The sequence below is a fragment of the Polypterus senegalus genome, chromosome 3 (genome assembly GCF_016835505.1).
Source record: "Polypterus senegalus isolate Bchr_013 chromosome 3, ASM1683550v1, whole genome shotgun sequence".
Lineage (NCBI taxonomy): Eukaryota > Metazoa > Chordata > Cladistia > Polypteriformes > Polypteridae > Polypterus > Polypterus senegalus.
The window spans coordinates 127683548-127708034 of NC_053156.1; the positions used below are offsets into that span (position 1 = coordinate 127683548).

The 24487-nt window shown below is 37.8% G+C and overlaps 1 protein-coding gene across 5 annotated transcripts in view; it reads left to right on the forward strand.

The window, feature by feature from the left end:
• Positions 1-24487, forward strand: part of fig4a (FIG4 phosphoinositide 5-phosphatase a) — a 340932-nt gene that overhangs the window by 24144 nt on the left and 292301 nt on the right. For all 5 annotated transcript variants that reach the window (XM_039747917.1, XM_039747913.1, XM_039747915.1 and 2 more), the window contains exons 3-6: positions 6-104; positions 8729-8852; positions 19197-19353; positions 19595-19645. In XM_039747917.1, coding sequence (XP_039603851.1) covers positions 6-104; positions 8729-8852; positions 19197-19353; positions 19595-19645 — 431 coding nt within the window. The remainder of the gene's footprint in view (positions 1-5; positions 105-8728; positions 8853-19196; positions 19354-19594; positions 19646-24487) is intronic.

Below are 24487 nucleotides of genomic sequence, written 5' to 3' on the forward strand. Positions count from 1 at the left end.
TTTAGAGGTATTTCCTTGTTGGATGCAATCATGCAGAGACCAAATACCGTGTTTTGAAAATTGATCGTACTGAGCCCAAGGACCTGGTTATTATTGATGATAAGGTAAGTATGAAGCTGTTGCAAAATACTTAATGAATAAATTATTGTAAGTTATGAATTTAGAATTTTTTTAAATTTATGTAGAAGGGCTAATAGGACAAATTACTTTAATATTAATTTATTTTTAACAAAACATTACAACGTGAAGTTTTAATTAAATAGCCTGAAAAACATAAAAGGTTTAAAATACTTTTGTTTTAGAAAAAAACATTTCAACCTGTTTTTTTTTGATAGATGTGATTTTAGATTTGTAAATAGGGATGAGACAAAGAGCGGTTCATCAAACCTCCTATGAAGAATAAAAAAATTTGGACACTGTTTTCCCTCACCCGGACGCGGGTCAACGGGGCCCCCATCTGGAGCCAGGTCTGGATGTGGGGCTCGATGGCAAGCGCCTGGTGGCCGGGCCTGCACTCATGGGGCTTGGCCGGGCACAGCCCGAAGAGGCAACGTGGGTCCCCCTTCCCATGGGCTCACCACCTATGGGAGGGGCCAAGGAGGTCGGGTGCATTGTGAGTTGGGTGGTGGCTGAAGGTGGGGACCTTGGCGGTCTGATCCTCGGCTACAGAAGCTGGCTATTGGGACATGGAATGTCAACCTCTCAGAAGGGGAAGGAACCTGAGATAGTGCGAGAGGTCGAGAGGTTCCAGCTAGATATAGTCAGGCTCACCTCAACGTTCTATTGGGAGACTTCAGTGCTCACGTGGGCAATGACAGTGAGACCTGGAAGAGCGTGATTGGGAGGAATGGCCCCCCAGATCTGAACCCAAGCGGTATTTTGTTATTGGACTTCTGTGCTTGTCCATAACGAATGCCATGTTTAAGCATAGGGTTGTTTATATGTACACTTGGCACCAGAACACCCCAAGCCATCAGTTCCATGATCGACTTTATGGTTGTGTCGTCGGACCTGCGGCCACATGTCATGAACACTCGGGTAAAGAGAGGGGCGGAGCTGTCAACTGATCACCACCTGGTGGTGAGTAGGCTTCGATGGTGGGGGAGGATGCCGGTCAGGCTGGGTAGGCCCAAACGTGTTGTGAGGGTCTGCTGGGAACAGTCCCCTGTCAGAAGTAGCTTCAACTCCCACCTCCGGCAGAACTTTGACCACATCCCGAGGGAGGTGGGGGACATTGAGTCCGAATGGGCCATGTTCTGTGCCTCTATTGTTGAGGTGGTTGACCGGAGCTGTGGCCATAAGGTGGTCGGTGCCTGTCGTGATGGCAATTCCCGAACCTGTTGATGGACACTGGCGGTGAGGGATGCCGTCAAGCTGAAGAAGGAGTCCTACAGGACTGTTTTGTCCTGTTGGACTCTGGCGGCAGCTGATAGGTACCGGCAGGCCAAGTGGAATGCGGCTTCGGTGGTTGCTGAGGCAAAAACTCGGGCGTGGGAGGAGTTTGGGGAGGCCATGGAGAACGACTTTCGGATGGCTTTGAGGAGATTCTGGTCCACCATCCGGCGTATCAGGAGGGGGAAGCGGTGCAGTGTCAACACTGATATGGTGAGGATGGTGTGCTACTGACCTCAACTCGGGACATTGTGGGTTGGTGGGGGGAGTACTTCGAAGACCTCCTCAATCCCACTAACATGCCTTCCAATGAGGAAGCAGAGCCTGGGGACTTGGAGGTGGGCTCCCCCATCTCTGGGACAGAGGTCACCGAGGTGGTCAACAAATTCCTTGGTGGCAGGGCCCCAGGGGTGGATGAGATACGCCCGGAGTTCCTCAAGGCTCTGGATGTTGTAGGACTGTCTTGGTTGACACACCTCTGCAACATTGCATGGACATCGGGGACAGTGCCTCTGGACTGGCAGACCGGGGAGGTGGTCCCGCTCTTTAAGAAGGGGGATCCGAAGGGTGTTTTCCAACTACAGAGGGATCACACTCCTCAGCATCCCTCCCTGCTTCATCAGGCCATGATCTTCAAGTCTCTCTGGATTGGTTCGCAGCTGAGTGTGAAGCGGCTGGGATGGGAATCAGCACCTCCAAATCCGAGACCATGGTCCTCAGCCGGAAAAAGGTGGAGTGCCCTCTCAGGGTTGGGAGAGAGATCCTGCCCCCAGTGGAGGAGTTCAAGTATCTCGGGGTTTTGTTCATGAGTGAGGGAAGAATGGAGCGTGAGGTCGACAGGCGGATTGTTGCGGCGTCTGCAGTGATGCGGGCTCTGCATCGATCTGTCGTGGTGTTAAAGGAGCTGAACCATAAGGCAAAGCTCTCAATTTACCAGTCAATCTACATTCCTACCCTCACCTATGGTCATGAGCTATTGGTAGTGACCGAAAGATCGAGATCGCGAATACAAGCGGCTGAAATGAGTTTCCTTCGCAGGGTGTCTGGGCTTTCCCTTAAAGATAGGGTGAGAAGCTCAGTCATCCGGGAGGGGCTCAGAGTAGAGCCGCTGCTCCTCCGCATAAAGAGGAGTCAGATGAGGTGGCACGGGCATCTGATCAGGATGCCTCCCTGGCGCAGTCTTCCGGCCACGTCCAACCTGGAGGAGGCCCCGGGGAAGACCCAGGACACACTGCAGGGACTATGTCTCCCGGCTGGCCTGGTAACACCTCGGGATTCCCCCGGAAGAGCTGGAAGAAGTGGCTGAGGAGAGGGAAGTCTGGGCATCTCTACTCAAGCTGCTGCCCCTGCGACCCTACCTCGGATAAGCAAAGAGGATGGATGGATGGATAATTATGGTGCATACTGTGGTAAATAGGAAAATTATCTACCTGCCATTTAACAGAACCAAAGGCAAAATGACTAATATATTGTATAACTGTTCTGTTCATGTTATTGTAGATAATGTTTTAACTGGCTTTTGTTAAGTGTTCCCAGTATAACACAGTTTTAAAGTGAAAATCGCAAGGTTGATGGCATAGGCTAGGGATAGATCATAGATTATGTATGGCATTATGGCATCTTCTGTAAAATGCTAATAAGATATTTTGTTTGTGTGTCAGACACTAGGAACCAAACCTGTTACAAAATGCATTTTATGTTCTTGAGCCAGTGGCATCTTCCACTTTGTCGTCTGTGCTGAATAGCTGAACATTAACATCTCAGCACTGATCTGTTGAATCCAGATTATCACACCAGTGAGAAATTCTTTTTGACAGGGTTATTGCTTGACCACCATTAGCACGCTCACCTTTTGACAATGTAACTACTGATTCTACCCTTGGTTTTGTCGTTTATTTGCTGTAGCAGAAGTCAAACCTTCATAATAAATGGAACTAGATTTGCGTTACAGTGGAACTCGTGCATTCAGACACTTCAGAGTGGACTCACTTACTTGAGCACTTTTTCACATAAAAGATATTTAAACTCCCATTTCATCATAAGCTAGTACAACTTTACAGTTATGCAGACATTTACGTGCATTTAATAATATAAAGAAATACATAACAGGAACTAACATTTAAAATTTAAACTGTGTCATTAATTACCTTTCCTTACATTAATAAAATTTAGGAGCATTAAGAACCTTATTAATGTCTAAATTTGTAATTATATTGTTTTATAATGTAATTTTATATATTTGTTATTGTGTAAAAAAAAAACCCAGTCTGTTCAGTATATTTAACGCATGTGGTATATTGAAGCAGATGATTGAAAATTTACTTCTGTCTTTAAAGAATATGCCTCATGCTTAAGCAGAGGGTAGCACTCTGAGGCTGCTTTCATACCTAGGTTTCTTGTTTTCTGAACATGAGAGTGGTCTCCATTCAAAAGGTAGTGTAACAAGGAAATAAAGCACATTATATACTTAACAGATGGTATTTGATGTATATCATAACTGTGAATTACTAGAATTTCTGCCAAAAAGAATAGAAACCTGTTGTCTTATTAGCTAAAAAACATTAATGTTTGGTAGTTTCTTCAAGAAATGTACTTTTTAAATGAAATTTTAACACTTTTTGTTGGACTTTATATGGCCATAAAATTATTTTCACACAACATACAACCGTACATTTTGTGAAATGCAGCCCACCAGCATTGAAGAACAAAAGAGGAGAGAAACTATTATTCTAGTTAGCAGTTTTGTAAAATGTTTTACGTGTATTTAAGAGTAGCTATTAATAATTATGTATGAGATGAACATGAATCCAGAAAGAAATTAAGATTTTCTTTTTAATTCAGCTCTTTTAAATATGAAGAAATATATTGATTACATTTCTATATTGATTTATACAAATGTTATAAAAATATATGCGTAGCAGGGAAATTTAGTGCAAGAGTCCCACCATTAGCAGAATGACGGAGGGGAGAGGCCTCTAAGTATACAATATTACTCTAGCACTTTATCAGATATAGATCTGTCCATTTGGGAGCTCATTGGTTAACTGCCTTTCTGTCTTTTACATCTTTTAATCGTCCTTTGGGTTTATTGAACATGAAGATGCATTTTTCTCTTTTACATTTTTATTGGTTGGTTTGGGATGGCTTGATGTATGTCCAGTGTTTCTCCTAAGGTGTGTCATTACATAGGGCAAGAATACGGCCCAGGAAGACTTCAGGAAGATGAAAGATTGATTAGTATTTTTGATGTAGGTCATCATGCCACCAGTGCGCAAGGAAGTGACCAGCATGTCCTCTATAAGTAAGGTATGACTCAGAAGTGCTTTGGACAGAATAACCTGGGGATGTGTGTTGGTGGTGGCTTAGTATTTGAGTTGTGGAGTCAATGGAAACCTGTAAGATTAGGATGAAAGGGTACAGATGGCCCTGTAGTTTTGTACATCTGATTCTCTTTATAGATAGAGTGCAAGGCCATGGTAGCCTGTAGAAGGTTGATAGGCTTTTAAGACAGCACAAATTAGCGTATGTTTCCAGAGTGGTCGAGCAGGAGAGTAAGGACAAAGTTGCCTTTTAAAATGCTGAAGGTCTACCCTTAAGACATGGCCATCTTAATGAAGCTGACAGTGGAGATGTGCCAGTGCACCAGGAAATGTGTGGTGTCCCCATTGCAACAGCATGATTTTCTTGACCCTGAAATTTATTTGGTTAGGCTTGACTGGTAGAACGAAGAGAGACCTGTTTCTACAGTGAGAAAGAGGCAGAAGCAGAAAATAAGATCTTGATTGTTTGTGGCACTTTATGGGGTATGAGGGTCACAGTCATAGAAACCCTCATTGAAATAATATGCAAAACTTTAATTATGAAGCCTTATCCATAAGGCTGTTAATGTATAATACAGTCAGTTATTATCCAGGAAAATCTGACAAATTCCCAGTAAAAGTGATTTTTAGTGTAAAATAACTCATTTAGCTTTTGGGTTCATACACTCTGTGATAGTTTCCCATGGCCTGTTAGTAAGGCTTGTTCTTTGCTAATGTTCAGATCTTGAGTGAATACTACCTTCACTTATTTTTCTGTGATTTTTGTTAAATATTCAATACATTTTTTTAGCTTTTAGTTACTTGAAAAAATAATTTATTTATTGCTTTTAGAGGATAGTGTTGTTAGCTGGTGAAGCTGGTCCATATTGAAAACTGACACCAGTCAAGTGGGAGCTTGGATCCAAGTAGTAGTTGCTAGGTCAACTTTCTGCTCTATACTAATAGGTAAAAGTTCAAAAGCATAAAAAACAAAGAGGACAGAGGACTTCAGAAAGGAGGTGTTTCTTTTTTTTGCTTTCATTGTACAACTAGCACAGTGATTTGCTTGTAGTCACTGCAAAGGTGATCCCCAAAAAACAAATAAGAAGTGAACAAAATTAATATGCCTCCACACTACATAGGTCTGGCTATATCTCATTATTGGTAAACAAAATGGGAAGTTACTAAGAAAGTTACTGCAATACCAGTTGTTACTTGAATGAGTTATAGTTCAACAATCTCAAAAGCATTTCAATAAAATTGTATTCTTTTAGAACACCAGGAATAAGCCTTTCCAGGTAACAACTTCTCCACAGTAAAGTATTGGGACATTGCATCATTTTATGGGAGTGCATTTGAACATGGACTGGTCAAGATCAACAGAAAATCAATGGGAAACAGTGTAGAAGAATTCTTTTTTTTTTTTTTTTTTATTTATTAATTTTATTATAATCAATACATAGTAATCAAGTTTTACAAAAAAATTATGCTAAGAACAGATCGATCCCCACCCTTGAGAGAGAGAGCAAGCCAAATGGTGTAAAATTTAAGGCTTGTAAAAAATACCTAAATCATCAAATTCTCTGTGCTTTATAAACTCATTTTAAAATATTACTGATTAGATCCTGCCATGATTTGAAAAAGTCTGCACAGATCCTCTAACTAGTATTTGATTTTTTCCAATTTCAAATAGTATAACACATCGGTTTCCCACTGACTTAAAAGAGGAGAGTTTGGGTTCTTCCAGTTTATCAGAATAAGTCTGCGTGCCAACAGTGTAGTGAATGCAATCACAATTTGTTTGTCTTTCTCCACCTTAAGACCCTCTGGAAGAACCCCAAACACAGCTGTTAATGGGTTAGGAGGGATTGTGAGTCCAAGACTGTTTGAGAGGTAATTAAAAATTTTTGTCCAGAAGAATGTTAATTTGGTGCAGGCCCAGAACATGTGACCCAGTGAGGCTGGGGCTTGGTTGCAACGTTCGCAGGTTGGATCATGCCCTGGAAACATTTTGGAGAGTTTTAGTCGAGACAGATGTGCTCGATATATAATTTTGAGTTGTATAATTGTATGCTTTAGCATATGGAGCTTGAGTGAATTCTCTGCATTGCTACTTTCCACTCCTTTTCTGATATATTAATTGAGAGGTCATTTTCCCAGTGTCCTCTTGGATCTTTGAAAGGAAGGGATTGTAAAAGGATTTTATATATTGTAGAGATGGAGTCTAACTCCTTGAAATTGAGCAATACTTTTTCCAGCGTGGATGAGGGTGCAAGATGAGGAAAATCTGGAAGGTTCTGTTTAACAAAGTTCCTGATTTGAAGATAGTGAAAGAAATTTGTAGCTGGAATGTTAAATTTGGACTGTAATTGTTCATAGGATGCAAAGACGTTGTCTATATAAAGATCTCTCAACAAGTTAAGTCCAAATTTTTTCCAGATATTAAAACTGCATATGTTTGTGAGGGTTGAAAGAGGTGGTTCTTTTGCAGGGGTGCCACAGAAAGAAGCTTCTCCGTCTTAAAATGCTTTCTACATTGGTTCCAGATTCTAAGTGAGTGGAGCACAATTAGGTTATTAGTGTATTGCCGATAACGTGTGTTTATTGGAGCGCAGAGCAGGGAATACAAAGAAGTACTGCAGGATTTTACTTCTATTGCGGTCCATGCCTGTGTATGTTCTTCTATTTGTGTCCAGGTTCTTATCGCCTGTATATTTGCCGCCCAGTAATAAAACTGGAAGTTAGGTAGAGCCATGCCACCTTCTGCCTTTTGTCTTTGTAGGGTCGCTCTTTTGATGCGTGGATGTTTAGAATTCCAAATAAATGAGGTTATTGTTGAATCTAATTGCTTAAAGAACGATTTATTAATGTATATTGGTATGTTTTGAAATAAAAAAAGGAGCTTAGGAAGAATTCTGAGTGTGTTTGTTGCTTAGCAAAAAAAATTATCCAACAATACTTCTGGTGCAACAGTGTTTTGTTTCAAAATTAAGAACACTGTTATTCTTATGTGGTCCATTGTGAGTCATGACTTTACTCTCATTGAAAAAAAATGGTAAGAGCTCAAACTGTTTACTCATCACTTTTTACCAAATAACTTGACATAATTCTTCATGGAGAAATGTATATTACTCCATCACAACATATAACATGAATAGAAACTTTATTTGAAAAAAGCTATTGGTTGTCATGTATACTTAAAGTTCAGATTCTTCTTTAGGGTTGCTGTGAGGCAGTGTCTGCTCCAGCAGGTACAGGTAGAAGGCAGGAAGCGATCCTGGACAAGTTGCCAGTGCATCACAGGGTATAACTATAAGCATACCAACAATCAATTAAACTTTGTTTATTTAGAGTCTAGAACCACCAAACCTACAGAATTTTGAAATGTGGAAGGAAGACCCAGAGTACCTGAGGTAAAAACCTCATAGACATGAAAAACACATGCAGATGGTATGCACTGATTGGACTAGAATTCTTAATTAGTCTCCAGTACTATTTATTATTTGTTTATTTTTGGAGGTGTGTGGAGAAAAACGTATGCAAAAGTATGTGAATCTTAACTTTTCCATATTAATGCATTAAATTCCCAGGGTAGGAGACTGTTAATTATGGTGGAAAAAAGGTATACTGTAAAGGCAAATTTTTCCGTACAATTATTATTTCAAAATTTTTTACATTTATTTGTAAATGGCCATATAATATAAACCCTGACAACTGTCCCCACTCTCACAGGGTAATGTAAACATTTATATTTTGTACCTATAGAGAAAATGTTTGGCTGACAAAAATGGAAAATGAATTTATCAGTTAATCCTGTAACAGAATTGTTTTTGAGCTTTCTAGCCTATAAATTTTTCAGATATTTTTTCTGCCTGTTAAGGAATCTTATTCTGTATTACTAACAAAATATTTTTAAGGCCTTAGTTTGAGAAATATTTTATCTACAACTTGTACAAAATAATTAAAAGATATTGCAATTATTTAATTTCAAATTTGAATTTTAATTTAGCTATATTTCATATATATTTTCATTTTAGCATGTATACAACCAGCTAGAGGCAAGAGAACTTTTGGGTCGCCTAGACTTGGGTAACCGGACCAAAATTGGACAGAAAGGATCATCAGGATTGTCTAAAGCTGTAACTGCTTGTGGCATTGTTGGTAAGTAAATTAAACCCTACGATAATTTTCAATGCAACAATATATTCAATTGATAGCATTTGTCATGTATAAAGTAAAATTCTAAAATGTACTGTATTAAATGAAAAACATATTGTTTCTATACATTTTTGGATGTTTTCATATTTTCATGACTTCATGTCTGCATTTTTTACAGTTAATTGTAGAGACTAGTAAAAAGTGAAAATCTTTTGATTTTATCAGTGGTGCAGACAAATATTAATTAAGAAAATAGACGAATTAAAAAAGTGGGTTGTTTTACTGTTTTTGAACATTTTCCACAATATTATGTGGTGAGGAGCGTTAGGGATCTGTGACAATGGGAGTGTTAACCGTTTATGCTTGAGTGGGACACCGCATGTTTCAAAGTTGTTTCTATATGTTACAATAAACCCCTCAACTCAATCAAAAACAATAATGGTACTTTTACATAACTACGGGTGTCTTATTTTAAATAAATCATAATCAAATCAAATAGCCTTTTATTGTCAATTCACTATATGTGCAGAACATACTGAGAATCGAAATACTGTTTCTCTCTCAACTTTGTAGTACAATAAAACATATATAAAAAAAGTATAAAAGTATAACATATAGATAAATAACATTAGAACTTGTGAAGTAGACCTGTGTACAATGTGCAATAGTCATTAGTGCAAAAGCCAATTACAGTAAAAAATTAGAAGGTGCATTATAGAGTTGCTTATGAGATGTACAAAAAGACAGACAGCAGCAGATGTAATATTGAATCTTTATATAATACCAGCTGAAGTAGGGTACTTGGTAGATAATGACTCTTGTTATGGTCCAGGGGTAGGGGGCAAGTGGGGAAGGTAATGGACAGAGTTCAACATCCTGACAGCTTGGTGGATGAAACTGTTAGACAGTCTTGTGGAGATTCCATGTTGTCTGCTCTCTTTACTCCAGATGAGGCCTCGCCAGTGCATTATAAAGCTTGAGAATAACATCATTGGACTTGTACTTTACGCATCATATTATTTAACCAAACGTTCTGTTAGTCTTCTTAATGGCTTCTGAACACTATCTGAAAGTTGATAATATAAAGTCCACTATGACTTCTAAATCCTTCTCATAAAGTGTACTTTTGATTTTTCTGACCTCCCATTTTGCATTTAAACCTAACATTTTTACTTCCTACGTGTAATACTTTACATTTACTGACATTAAATTTCATCTGCCCAAGTCTATATGCTGTCCATATCCCTCAATAACAAGTCAGTGGATTCTATATTATCTACCAATCCACTTATCTGTAAACTTAACTAGATTGTTACATTCTTATCCAAATAATTTATATATATATTAAAAATAGCAGAGGTTCTAGCACTGACCCCTGTGGAACACCACTCTTAACATCATCCATTTCTGATAAGGTTCTATGCTGTATATCCCTCTGCTTCCTGCCAGTTTTGCAACCATCTACAAACATCACCCTGAACTCCCAATTCCTTTAGTTTAATGCTCAGCTTATCATGCGGTATCTTATCAAATGCTTTCTGAAAGTCAACATAAATAATATCATGTGCTCTTATCCTTAGCAATTCCTTTCATTAATTTTCCTGTGATGCACACTAAACTTACTGGCATATAGTTGCTTGGATCTGCCTAGTCACCGTTTTTATATAATGAAATATAGTATTTGCCATTTTCCAGTCATTTGGAATTTTCCCAGTGAACAGTGACTTCCTAAAAATGTGTCAAGGATTTATTACTTTATAAACAGTATTTATAAGCAGTTCTTATCCCTCCACAATCTCTAAATCCTTCAGTACCTCCTTAGTCCCATTTACTGCTGGAAGGTTATCTATTTCCTCACTTGTGAAGACCACAGAAAAATGAGAGTTTAGAGCATTTGCTATTTCACTGTCTGTATTTTTGTTTTTAAATTCTTGTTTACTATTCCCGATGCACTTCACCCCCTCCTTGACTGTTCTTTTCCTACTAAAATACTGAAAGGAAGCTCTTTGCGTTGTCTTTCACCTTTTCTACTATATTCCTCTTTAACTGTCTTTTAGCCACCCTAATATCCTTCTTAATGGTTGCCCTCATGTTCTTATACATCCTACAATTCACATTGCAGTTATTAGTCTTATACACCTTGTACAGTTATTTTTTCCTTTGCAGCTTTTTTTTTTAACTCTTTATTAACCTACTGCAGTTTTTATTAGTTTCCTCCTAATTCCAAATATAGGTATGGTTCTATCCTGCATTAGATGTGATACATTTTTAAATCTATTGCACTGCTCCTTAACTGTCTCCATGCTTAAAAGCTAATCGCAGTCTATCATCCTTAAGACTTTGCGGCATCTGCTCAAAATTTGCCCTACCAAAATTAAAATTAACAGTTTTAGTTGTTGCATCTGCACTCTTCCAACACAAAGAATTATATTATATTATGTTCATTTGAACTTAGTGGTTCAATCACTTCTACACCCTCAATTCTATGCTGATTATTACAAAATACCAAATCGACAGGCCTCTCCCCATGTTGGTACTTTAACATACTGTGTTAAACAGTAAATGATTATTAAAAAAAAAATCAAATAATCCATCTGTAAACTTTGCCTTTTTAATATTACTAAAAAGGTGTGCATTAGAATTATTGTCTGCATTGGGAAGTCTATAACACACTCCTAAAATAAGATCTTTTCCCACTAAGGCTTTCCAGGCGAAGCCACATGTCCTCCCTAATATGGGGCTCATAGTCCAACCAAAAGAGGACTTGCATTTAAATTCTGTTTGCCATAAACAGCAGCCCCATCTACTTTTCTGTTCAGTCTGTCCTTCCTATAAAATGTGTATCCATCTATGTTATACTCATCCCCATCTTTATTTATCCATTCAATCAATCAATCAACATTTATTTATATAGCACATATTCATACAAAAAAATGTAGCTCAAAGTGCTTTACAAAATGAATAGAGAAATAGAAGACACAATAAAAGATAAACATAAGTCAACATTAATTAACATAGAATAAGAGTAAGGTCCGATGGCCAGGGTGGACAGAAAAACAAAAAACTCCAAAGGCTGAAGAAAAAATAAAATCTGTAGGGGTTCCAGACCAAGAGACCGCCCAGTCCCCTCTGGGCAATCTACCTAACATAAATCAAACAGTCCTCTTTGTATTTAGCGTTTTCATCGAAGGACCTGATGATGATGGTCACGTAGACTTCTGGCTTTCAGTCCATCAATGTTGGTGCATCATGATGCTTTGAGTAGGTGGTGGTGGCGGCGCCACCACAAAGAAACCGGAAAAGAAACAGAAGAGAAAGTAGGGGTCAGTACGGATTTTAGAGCCACCATGAATAGTTATTATGAAGAATTGAACATACAGAGTATCAGTATTAAGTTAAAGTGAAGTTATAAAAAGGCCATGTTAAAGTAATGTGTTTTCAGCAGTGTTTTAAAGTGCTCTACTGTATTTGCCTGGCGAATTCCTATTGGCAGGCTATTCCAGATTTTGGGTGCATAACAGCAGAAGGTTTCTGTTACTGCTGTAACATTATAGTTATGCTCTTTTATATATAACTCCAAACTCAAAATGTAAGATTTCTCTGTGTCTAGCAGTACACAATATGTTTCAAGGACAGCTATGAAAAATTATTTTAAAAGTAAAGGTGTGGATGAGTACATTATTATACATAGTTACAAATTGTTTACTTGTTTCTTCAGAGTGATATATACTTTGTGTATGTATATATTTGCAACTATAATAACTGTTTTGAGAGACTGTTTATGTGCAAGAGACTAAATGCTTCCAAAAAGGTATACAAAGTTGCCAGAAAGGGGGACACCATGTGCCAAACAGCATAACTTTGCAAAGGTATGGGAAATTATATCTAAACCTGATAGTTGACAGAATAGAGCACAAAAGAAAATTGATACCAGTGTGGAGCATCACAACATCTCTTGGTTATTTAGTGTAAAATTCAGTTTTTTGAAAAGAAATTCCTAAACTGTAACTGTTTTTGTGTTGCTATTAACATAAACCAAATGTTTAATCATATAAGAACTTTTAAAAATTTGGAGTGTTATACTTGCTACTGCACGGCTAATTGCAACTCATAAGAAGAATAATGGTCATTTAGTTTTTGATATGTAATTTAGGTTAAATAATGCAAAAAAAAAACCCTTAGTGAAGCATTTGCCAACCTGTAGGCCACTGTGGTCAATCCTCTCCCTCCAACCCCAGCGTGCCAGTGGCAGTACCAGAGGTGGATCTTGGCCAATCCTGCACGACCTCCCCAACCTCAGCTCTGATGATTATGCTCAATTCACCAAGGAGGAAAAGCTTTTATCATGACTGAGTCACTTAGCACTGTGATGCTATGGTCATCTTGCAGGACTACCCCTGCTTTGACAATCATGCTTGATTTCACTCCAGTGGATTGCGCTTAATTCATGAAGAGGGACCTCTGAGGTTTGTTGTAAACACACTGACATGTAAAAAACTAGTGCATAATTGGTTAAAATAAAAACATTGTGGCTTGGGCTCTGTTTGCGTGGGTGCATGCTGCTGCAGAGCTGAATGGTTATAAGGTGTTTGGTGAGGAGACAAGCTATTTGCTTGTTAACATGAAGCACATCTTTTTCTCATATATGCTTTGCAGGTTATAACTAGGGCATCTGCATCTATAAGAGTATGAAGAGCATAAGAAGGTTAGAGAGGAAAAGGGCGTAAAAAAGGAGAGATTGAGAAGGAGGAAAAAGGGAGCACAGTCAAGCATTTTGGTTGACAGGAGAGTGAGGACAATTGGGTGAGGATAGCTAGACCATTGGACAGGATGCTTGGTGGGAGTTGGCCCCGTGGTGAGCAAAGGGAACATCACTCATTTGGTAGGGTTGTTCCTGCTGAGCATTTGGGAGCAAGTGCAGCTGTAAGGCTCTGAAGATCATTCCGCAGATCCCAGATTTATTGCTAATTTTAATACCTGCAGAGAAGAACACTGATTTTTATCAAGGGTTATTTATTTATTTATTTGATGAAGTAGACTCTGCTGCACTGAATTTATTTGATTTGGGCACTTGCTTTATTGAAAAAAATGCTCTGAGCACTTTGTTTTGTACCATTTTTGTTATGTTTTCTCATTGTACTAGTTCATTTTCGGTTCATGCTTATCGATGACCCAGATACAAGGAGTTGATGCCAGCTGTGGGATATCTGGGCATTACATTGCAATCATATCTGTGGTTGTAAAACATTCCTGATTTTTTTTTATTTTTTTTTTTTGTGTGTGCATACACCTCACCAGTTTGTTTTATGCTCGGCTTCTAGAATAGTAAGAGTGAAGATCTATGATTATGAATATTACAGGGTAGTCCAGATCTAATTATGCAAATCCAGATCTTCTGGATGACTTTGATTTATGCGGGGATGATTCCAGTTCGGCACAAAGGGGATTCTTCATGTCGTCAGTTCACACACTTCTCGATGGTCTGGGATTTTTCGGGTGATTTTATATGTAATAAACTTAATAAGTTATAGCGTATTGAAAATGGCATAATTAGATCTAGACTACCCTATATATGTTTAGGACTTTATATATGATAGAGCATTTTATATTGATTTCAAAGGATACAGGCAACTAATGTAACAATACTAAAACTAATGAGATGCTTAGAATTGTTGTTAAGATTCTTGCTGCACATGGTTTATGAATTCAGGTCCTCTGAGCCAAGATTCAGTGCCACTAACCAATCTTATATTATATAACATGGGGGTTGATGTATAAATTCGTTTTATTCCTTCTACCAACAGCGGGATGATTTGCAATTTATTTGTTTAGTTGACTTACAAACTTCTTATATACTTTGAAATGATTAAGATGTTTCTGAAAATGCTGAATTAGGCTCACACTCTCCAAGATGATGAATTTGAAAGGGTTCAGACAGATAGACTTTAACTTCTAACTTTGCAATATAATTAGGTTCTGTTTATTACTATGTTTGGTGCTAATTTATAAAACAAAGCATTTGCTTTTTAAATGTAGTCTTCCATGCACTGGTATGAATTGGAATTATTTCAAGCTAGATCATCTTAGTTAATTCTAACTTCCTGAGTATTCTTCAGATTTCTGTTTCTTACATGGTTTAGCTATATATTTAAAAGGTTTCACAGTATGCAGTTGAAAGTATTTTCTACTAAGAAGATTACGCTGAAGCTTTATAACTAACCGGTGAAGCTTTATCTGGAGTACTGTGTATAGTCTTGGTCTCCAGGCTACAAAAAGGACATAGCTGTGCTGGACAATGTCCAGAGTTGAGTGACAAGGCTTATTCCAGGGCTTCAGGAGATGAACTATGAGGAAAGAGTAAAAGCCTTTTCAGTTTAAGCATAAGAAGATTAAGAAGGAGATATGATCGAACTATTTACAATTATGAAGCGAATTACTACAGTGCAGAGATGGGGACAAGTCGCATATGATCAAGTCCAAGCAAGTTTCAAGTGTTAACCATCAAGTCTCGAGTCAAGTCTCAAGTCACAGTTAAGACAAATCAAGCAAGTCAAGTCAAGTCAAGGGTTCACCCTAAGCAAGTCAAGTCGAGTCCTGATAAGTTTCAAGCCAAGTCAAGTCAAGTTGCAGTACTAAAACAAACAGAGGTTAAAATTTCGATACGTTTATTTTTGCACAGAAAAATTTTTACAGAAAAGATGAACTTATATACATATATTATGTATCTTATTTGCATTGCTATATTTAAATTATATGCATATCTGTGCTACACTAATATCTGAAAATAAAATTGTGTTGCTTACACAAAATGTTTAAAACTAAGAAATCCAGTCTAAAATGTATAATGCAATTCAATCTGAAAGGATTAGTTTACTTTGACAACAACAATGTACAGATAATGTACTCACCCCCTTGTCATCCAATATGTTCATGTCTTTCTTTCCTCAGTCATAAAGAAACTGTTTGGTTTTTTTTTTTGTTTTGAGGAAAACATTTCAGGATTTCTGTCTATATATAATGGATATGTATGGCCCCGAAGTTTGAACTTCCAAAATGCAGTTTAAATGAAGCTTCAGAATGCCCGAAATGATTGGTTATTTTCCAAACAAATTGACAATTTATATACTTTTTAGCCTCAAATGCTGGTCTTGTCTCCCCTCTGTGCAGTCTGTGTGATTCGGGTAAATACAGTTAATAGATGTCAAAAAACAACAATCTCTTTTATATCTTTAATGTCAAAAATCCTGCAATGCTGTTTTACCTTTTTTGTAAAGGGCATTTGAGCTTCTATACATGTTAACTGTGTAAACACTGTGTCTGCACTTTTGCTGCAATCTAAGACTGTATTTACCGAATCACACAGACTGCAGAGACAACACAAAACCAGCGTTTGAGGTTAAAAAGTATATAAATTGTCCATTTGTTTAGAAAATAACCGATTGTTTGCTAGATAAGACTCCTCCTCCTCGGCTGGAATCGTTTAGAGTCTTCTGAAGCTGCATTTAAACTGCATTTTGGAAATTCAAACTTGGTGCCATACATATCCATTATATAGAGAGAAATCCTGAAATGTTTTCCTCAAAAACAATTTCTTAATGATCGAGGAAATGTTTTATATATGATGCTTTAATACTTATGCTGTCCATTATAAGGCACAGTAGGGATTTATCCACTCTTTTTAATCTAACGTTAGTGATGAATCTCGTTAATTAAAATGAACGGATCTTTTTCATTTCAGCAGAATATAAATATAATGTATGTTAATATAGCCCAGTGATGAAGTTATGAAGCTTAATCGTCATCTCTGCGTGGACGCAAATATACACGTTTCATACATAATATATAATCTGATATATTTGTTTTCTATTTGAACTGGTTTCATTGTTATACAGCACACAACATTTTGTTGTTATTGTGAGTGTACACAAAAAAATTATAGACACTTAACGTAACCGATTGAACGATGAAATTATTCTTGTCTGTATGACCAAAAGTTTTGAACGAGTTATTGAAGGAGAAGTGATTGCATCGACGCTTTCATCTTAGATTTTCATGCAGTATAACGTTACACGAGCTGCCATTCAACTAACCACACGCAGTCAGTCCATACAAACGCTTGAAAATGCGCACATTTAATATAGACATTATAGTTTACATGTAATATCGAGAAGCCCTTTCATTTCAAGTTGCACTCAACATCAAAATGTGGCTACGTCACTGGTAACGTTATAGCGTTTTATTTATGAGATGATCATCACATTTCTGATAAAAAAAACATGCAACAAAGGCCAAATTATGACAAACAGAAAAGATTCATTTAATTAATTAGTAATCGTTTTATTAAATTGACTATAAAGAATTCGACTTCCTTACCTTTCCTTGTGGTTTTTGAAGTGCGGATGAAATTTGATGTTGTGGTTGTCGTGTCTGATACTCTCGTGTTGCATTCTCTGCATCTGGCAAATCTTTTTTTTGTTAGTACGGTCTAGTTCAAAGTCCTTATAGCCAAACATGACTATATGAGGAGCTCGACTATTGTCTGCCATGTTTGGCGCGGTTTGAGTTGTGCAGCGTTCTTCTTCTTCTTCTTGGTAACGTTAAGAGTTGTGCAGCGTTAAGGGCGCAGGCGCCAATTATGGTGCTGCTGAGTTATAATTATTTTATTAAATTATTTTATATTAAACAAATTATATTTAAAAGTTCAAGTCATTGTCGAGTCTTCCACTTTAAGTCAAGTCTCAAGTCACTTACTCTCAAGTCAAAGTCAAGTCAAGTCATTTTCCTCTCAAGTCAAAGTCAAGTCATTTTCTTACTTCAATCAAGCAAGTCTCAAGTCCTGAAAATTGTGACTCGAGTCCCCCATCTCTGCTACAGTGGATCAAAACTATTATTTTCAAATTAGTTCATCAAGAACACAGGGACACAGTTGGAAACTTGTTAAGAGTAAATTTTGCATAAACATTAGGAAGTTTTACACAGAGAACGATAGACACATGGAATAAGCTAACAAGTAGTGTGATAGACAATAAAACTTTACAGACTTTCACAACTTTGATGTTATTTTAGAAGAACTATGTGAAATGGACTGGGTAGCTTTGTTGGACTGAATGGCCTGTTCTCATCTAGATTGTTCTAATGTTCTAAATCACAATTTTATATTTTAAATAAGACCCATTGGTCATAAAGCTGTGTCTCTGTCATTGTTAAATCTTCCTAATACTTTAAAGTGCCACCTATAGTCAGCCTTGGTTCAGATCAGGTAAAGGTTCGAAGTCTTGTCCTAACTAAAAAACAAACATTGCATAAACAGATTAATGTAACTGACTCCTGATTCTGTAAAGGCTGTCTTAATATGTAATTTTTCTTTGACAATAATTGTTTTTAATTTGGACACAATAAGTAACAGTTGTTGCCATCAACATAAGATTTAAATGTAGTTATTGTCTGAAGGTTTTCCTTTTGTATACAGTATCCTTAATTTGCCTTACAAGTATCCTGCTAATTATAAATACTGTAATGTATATAATACAGTGTTGTCAAAAGTAATTTTTGCAAATGTGAGAAATCCACAACAGTAAGTCAAAGTAGAAGATTTAGGCTACAGTATATATATTTTTGTCCACTCTCTTTTATAGTTGTATTCTTTATTCAGTATTATTTTAAAAATAAAGTTGCAATAAAAAGTAAGATGCCTTGAAATTACTTAATGTTTTTAAAATAGCCCTTTAAGAAGCACATCTAGTAATTTTATCATTTAGAAATAGCTAAAAAATTACAGTAGTTATTCATTTATTTCCAACCTCTTTACTTAGCGAGAGTCATAGTGGCATGATTTCAAGCTGAAAATGACATGCCATGTTATCCTTGGCAACAGTCTCCAACTGCTCCAGGAGAATTCCTAGGTGGCCTAAGAGATATAATTAATTCTATGTGTGACAGGTTTGCTTCTTTAAGTTGGCTGCGTAAGGTACACCGCATGTATGTAGTACCTAATGCACACCCTTTATCAAACTGCTTTGTTCAGTCTGGGGGACCAGAAGTTTTAGCCACCCAGAACAATGTAATGTAAAAGCAACAAGCATGAGTGGGACATAAATTACTTTGTTTCAAAAATGCCTATTTAAACAAAATCATTTAATAAATGCTACTTTAGCTGCCTAGTGTAGTGTATACTATTTATATAAAAGTGTACGAACTGTACCCTTTGCATCAAATTTATAATTTATGTATGTTTTTCAAAATGTGTCTGCCATATTTGCAGTATCTACAGGTTTTGCCCTCTTGAATGAACAGGAATATTTTTAACTTTTTGTTAACTGACGGATTTTTTTTTTGTTTTCATTACAGGTTTTGTTCGTTTTTTAGAGGGTTACTATATTGTGTTGATTACAAAACAAAGGAAAGTGGCAGACATAGGTGGACATTCTATCTACAAAATAGAAGACACAAATATGATCTATATTCCAAATGATTCTGTCAGAATCACACACCCTGATGAAGCAAGGTACTGTAGTTGGGCAATATTTTTAGGCATTGCCTTTATTTGATTATTTGGTTTAATTTTTTGAATATATGTACATTGCTTTGCTTAAATACCATTTTTATATAAAAATATACTTAAAAGCCTGCTTTATTCCAGATGAAACTGATGGTAGTTTTGATACCTTTGGGATAAATGTAAATTATATTTTTGATTATGACCGTCTTGGAATAAAAATGTTTTGAAATATTTTTATTTTTGGTAGATATGTGAGAATTTTCCAAAATGTTGACCTCTCTAGCAACTTCTATTTTAGGTAAGCATTTGTTAACTTTTTTTGTTTGTATTTTAAGCCTTGTGCTTTGGAGAATGCCTGTTCAAATAGTGTAGCCACAAGGGGGCATTACTGAACCCCAAACCACAGACACAATAACTCCCCAGACACACTTGTGCTCCAATAAAGGATTTTATTGAGCCCTAAAACCTTCTTTACAAGAATAAGAATGAGAAAACACACCAAGCACAATCCTTCTTTCTCCTCCAAGAGTGTAGCCCACTGACTCCCGATTCCAAATGAGGCAGCAGGCTTTTTTTTAAGCCGACCTGGAAATGCTTCTGTTCTCTTGTCCCGTCACCTGGAGCACTTCTGGGTCATGCAAACCAGGGCAGTCCTCCCATGAAGGCACCTTCTGTCAGACCCTAAAGACCCCAGCAGAGTTGCGTTTCCGGACTCCATTTCACTTGCCATCCAGGCCAGGATGCATGTCCTTCCTCCTGAGCACCAACATGCCCTTCCGCGTCCAGTCCCACAAAGGGATAAGAATGTTGCAGAGGAGGTTGAGCATCGGCCAACCCCTGCTAAAAGGATACTCACAGTTATTTGCCATACTTAGCGGCCACCAATATATCTCTAGTTGGTTTGATAGCCACTCCTGTTCTCAAAGTGTTTTTTTTCCCAGTGGGTTGTTGCGTTGGACAGTGTCTCCAGTGATGTCCCGATACTTGGCACTTGAAACAGTGTCCCCTATGTTTTTTGAAATGGAGGGGTTAAACTGGTTAGTATATGCTGCTATTTTTTCTTCTGTCACTCCCCTCTCTTACCCATTGTCCCTTGACGTGGGAAAATAAAGCCATGTGACCTCAGTAGAATCTTCCGATTGGTCACCACCTAGGTTTGTTGAGCGAATCTTTTAAATTTGACTGACCACCCGTTTTTCTTATGTGGTCTTTGGTTGGTTTGGGACCCTCTTGATTGAAGAGGGGCTCTTCATCATCTTTGTTGCCTTTATCAGACTGGGGTTATGTTTTCCCCAACCCATCTCTTGTTTTGTAGGAGCAGGTGCTACTTGACACCCACTCACATTGTCTGGGGTCCCTTTGTACAGTGTCCCTCCTTCTCCCCCCATGTGGCCCTCAGTGGTCTGAGTAACAGCCTCCCTAATCCAAGGCCCGACTATGGGGAGCTTTTTTTTTATAGTTGGAATGAGTGCTATTTGATTCCAGTCACTGGAGTTGGGGATCAGTTCACACTGAGTTCCCTTATGCTTTAGCATACCGGAAATGCTTACCTGTAAGGCCAAAAATTCTCCAGACAGTGATCCAAAGTCTGAAAGCCTTATATAATTATTAAATGCCTCCAGCTGTGCTTTGATGACATGTTCTATACTGTTTACCAAAGAGTTCAAGATACTTAAGACAGATTGAAGCGTCATCAGCGGCTTTAATAATTCCTGCAATCCCTGGAGGTCGATTTGGCCTTTTGTCTTCAGGAGAATCTTCGTGAGTTTCTGTCCTGGCTTTGTGAATCCGGGGAGAGCTGTTCTAGTGCATGTGCAGCTGAGTTTTCATTGGAATTGTGGGAAAATGAGTCCAGAAGCCCTTTCTCACTGGCTTAAACCCAAAACCTCAGGGTTTTATGTCCAGTCCCTTAACTATGCCACACTGCCTGCCTGAATGTATACAGACAGAATCACAAGCTCTCTTTTTAAAACATCTTTGCATTCATCAGCAATAATAGCATAATAGGTATTAGTACAAACGTGCAAATCATTTTTTTTGTTGGATTAAGGAAGACGCAGACTTGGGCAGTTGTTTTGTATAATGCAGCTCATTATTTGACAATTTGTAAGATGATTCTTAATTAATTTCAAGATTATACTTAGGCAGTAATATTGTATAAACAATTCCAAAAAACTACCCTAGTTTACTGCATTCTCAGTTTCTTTACGATGTCAAGAACCACTTCAATAATCATACTGTTTCTTTCGGTAAAAAATACATTTGCGCTATCTCTGTGTAGTGCTTTCTTTAGCCTTTAGCCATAGGATAGCGCCCTAATTTCATAAACTCTATTTCCCTAAGCTGATTTATGAAAACCCCTTTAATTTTAAATACGTGGTTTTAGAGGATAAATTAGAATCCCCTAACTAATACCTACTCCCCAGTAATAAGCTGTCAACTGCTTCACAATTAATAACTTGTAATACAATTCACAATACAAATGTGTTCCCAAAATACAGTGGTACCTCGGTATACGTCCTTAATCCATTCCAGATCCTTTGACTTATACCAAACAGGATGTATACCAAACTAATTTCTCCCATAAGAAATAATGGGAAAATGATTAATCCGTTCTCATGAAAAAAAATCCTATTGTTATTGGCATATTATACATTGATGGGTTGTATAAAATAATTTAAACACTGTTTAATACTAAAATACATAAATACAAAAGCAATTTTATTACTATTTAATTTAATATTGTTTCTTTGTATCAGTATACTGCTGCTGGATTATGTGAATTTCCCCTTGGGATTAATTAAGTATCTATCTATCTATCTATCTATCTATCTATCTATCTATCTATCTATCTATCTATCTATCTATCTATCTATCTATCTATCTATCTATCTATCTAATTAGATGAAATAAATGAAAATTTAACCTCACTTTAATTTTTAATAATGTCTTTGTTTTTCACAATCGTAGATACCGTCGTTCTCGGCAAATGGTATGCAAAAGCCATGTCCCGGATACTCATGCCACCTCGATACTTTTCAACAATCAATTCAAATTTACGTGAAAAAACACAAAATCACGTTGTGACGATGCAGGTTTGCTGTATGCTCCCATCTTTTGTCGGGAAGCCCTTGAACCCTACACCGTCGGTAATGTGCCTCACTGCTAAGCTCATCGGTAACAACAAAGCAAGGGGATGGTGAAAAAGTGCAAAGTGCTTTTATTAAAATAATCAACAAAACAAGGTGTTCAAATTAAAGTGCAGTCTCCAAAGTTCCAATAAATAATCCATAAAATCAGAAGTGAAGCGTGGAGGTTAAAAACAATAGAAAAAGTCTTCTTAAAAACAACAAGGTTAAAATACAGCAGAAAGCATTCTTTAAAAAAAAAACAAGAAGAAGCCCGGTGCCTTTTTACCTGGCGGTCCCCCTGCTTCCCAACAGGGGAGTCGCCCTACTTGCAGCTGACCTTCACTCTGCCTACTTCAACTACTTCACGTGCGTGCGCTCTCGCTCTCTCTATCTCGTAACCTCCCATCCATTCTATCTTTTTCCTCCCCTTCTAGTCGACTCGTGCTTCTCTTTATCAAGATAAGCAGCCCCAGGAACAATCATGAATGCGGATGGCCTCTCACCTGTGCACTTGGGTGAGAAACGGCCACATCGCGAATCGCCCTGAGAACCGCTTCCGCCACTTAACCACCAGGCCCCCTCACCAAGCCGCAAGTGTGGCGATCATTTATTTTAAAACTGGCCTTTGACAGGAGCTGTGGACCCGCTATACCACACACATGAAAATTTACAGAGAGTTATAGCACGGGTTGTTCACTGAATGCTAGCAACTGGCGCACTGACACTCGTGGGCAGTCGTGGCTTTGTCTCAAGAGAGGTAAACATGGGTAGCGCGCCGATGTTCTAGCACGTGAGTCGTATTCCAAACAAAGGTCGTATACCAAGCAAAATTTTTCGTATCCAAACCGTACGTATACCAAGTTGGACTTATTCCAAAGCAGACGTATACTGAGGTACCACTGTATAACAAAATATATTGACTAAATTGGAAAAATATCTTAAACAAAAAACCAAAACTATTTATAGCTAAGTCCAATCAAATTATTGATTACAGAAATTAGAAAACTCACACAAATTGCAGTATATATACACCCTTCACAGCAAATACTTATAGGTTCAGGCAGTGTACTTAAACCTTACAAATGTACTTTTAACTCTTTGCTTTTACCAGCACTTAAAACATCCCACTGTTATAGAAAACACAATAACCAAATCTATAATATGAGCAAACTTAATTATAAAAACCTCACTTTAACTTAGCAACTTTAGGGGCCCTACACACACAAGCCAGTGACCACCAAAATAAAAATAATATTAATACAAACCCCCCTCGTTGCAGGCCTTGCCGACGCTCAGCCAAAAACGTTAAGGCCCGTTCACTCTAACGAGCCAACATAAAAGGTCACAGTACTCACAAATAAGCGGAGTGAATGTCAGTGTTCATTGTCCAAACACAGCACTTCCACGCTGTGGAAAAACGATGGAGTCATCCTGCAGGTAGACTCACTGTAAAACGCTGCAAGCAAAAAGGAGCTAGTCCAACCAAATGAGGTGAAACTTGCTGTTTTTCCTCGTTGCCAGAGGAACTGCCAGGCTTTCCCTTGGTCACCTGGGGAGCTATCCAAAGTATCCCGTGCCTCTTCTCAGGCTATCTCAGCTAGTTCGCCTGTGATGCTAATCTGAACTACACCGCTTCTTTGACAATGGCTTCTTCCTGTCCTCACGTCCAACAGGTTCTCATGTGTACGCCACCCGGAGCTCAAAAGCCTCCGCAACAGCGTAAAACTCAAACTTTTTTTTTTAAGTCTCTGTGTAGTCATTCTCTTCTCTTATCCTAGTACGAGCCCTGCCTGTCCTGTCACCCACTCAATCACATCACAGAAACAATGACATAATTAAATGATAATAATTATTGTTTTCCAAGGAACCAGTAAACACTACTAAGGGGAGTATTATATGAGCCTAGGTCTACATCTGTTTATTTGATTTAAAAATGTGCATTTTCCTTGATTTTATGCACCTGCCTGAGAGCATCAAATCTTGCTTGTGCATTTATGTGCTGTTTACTA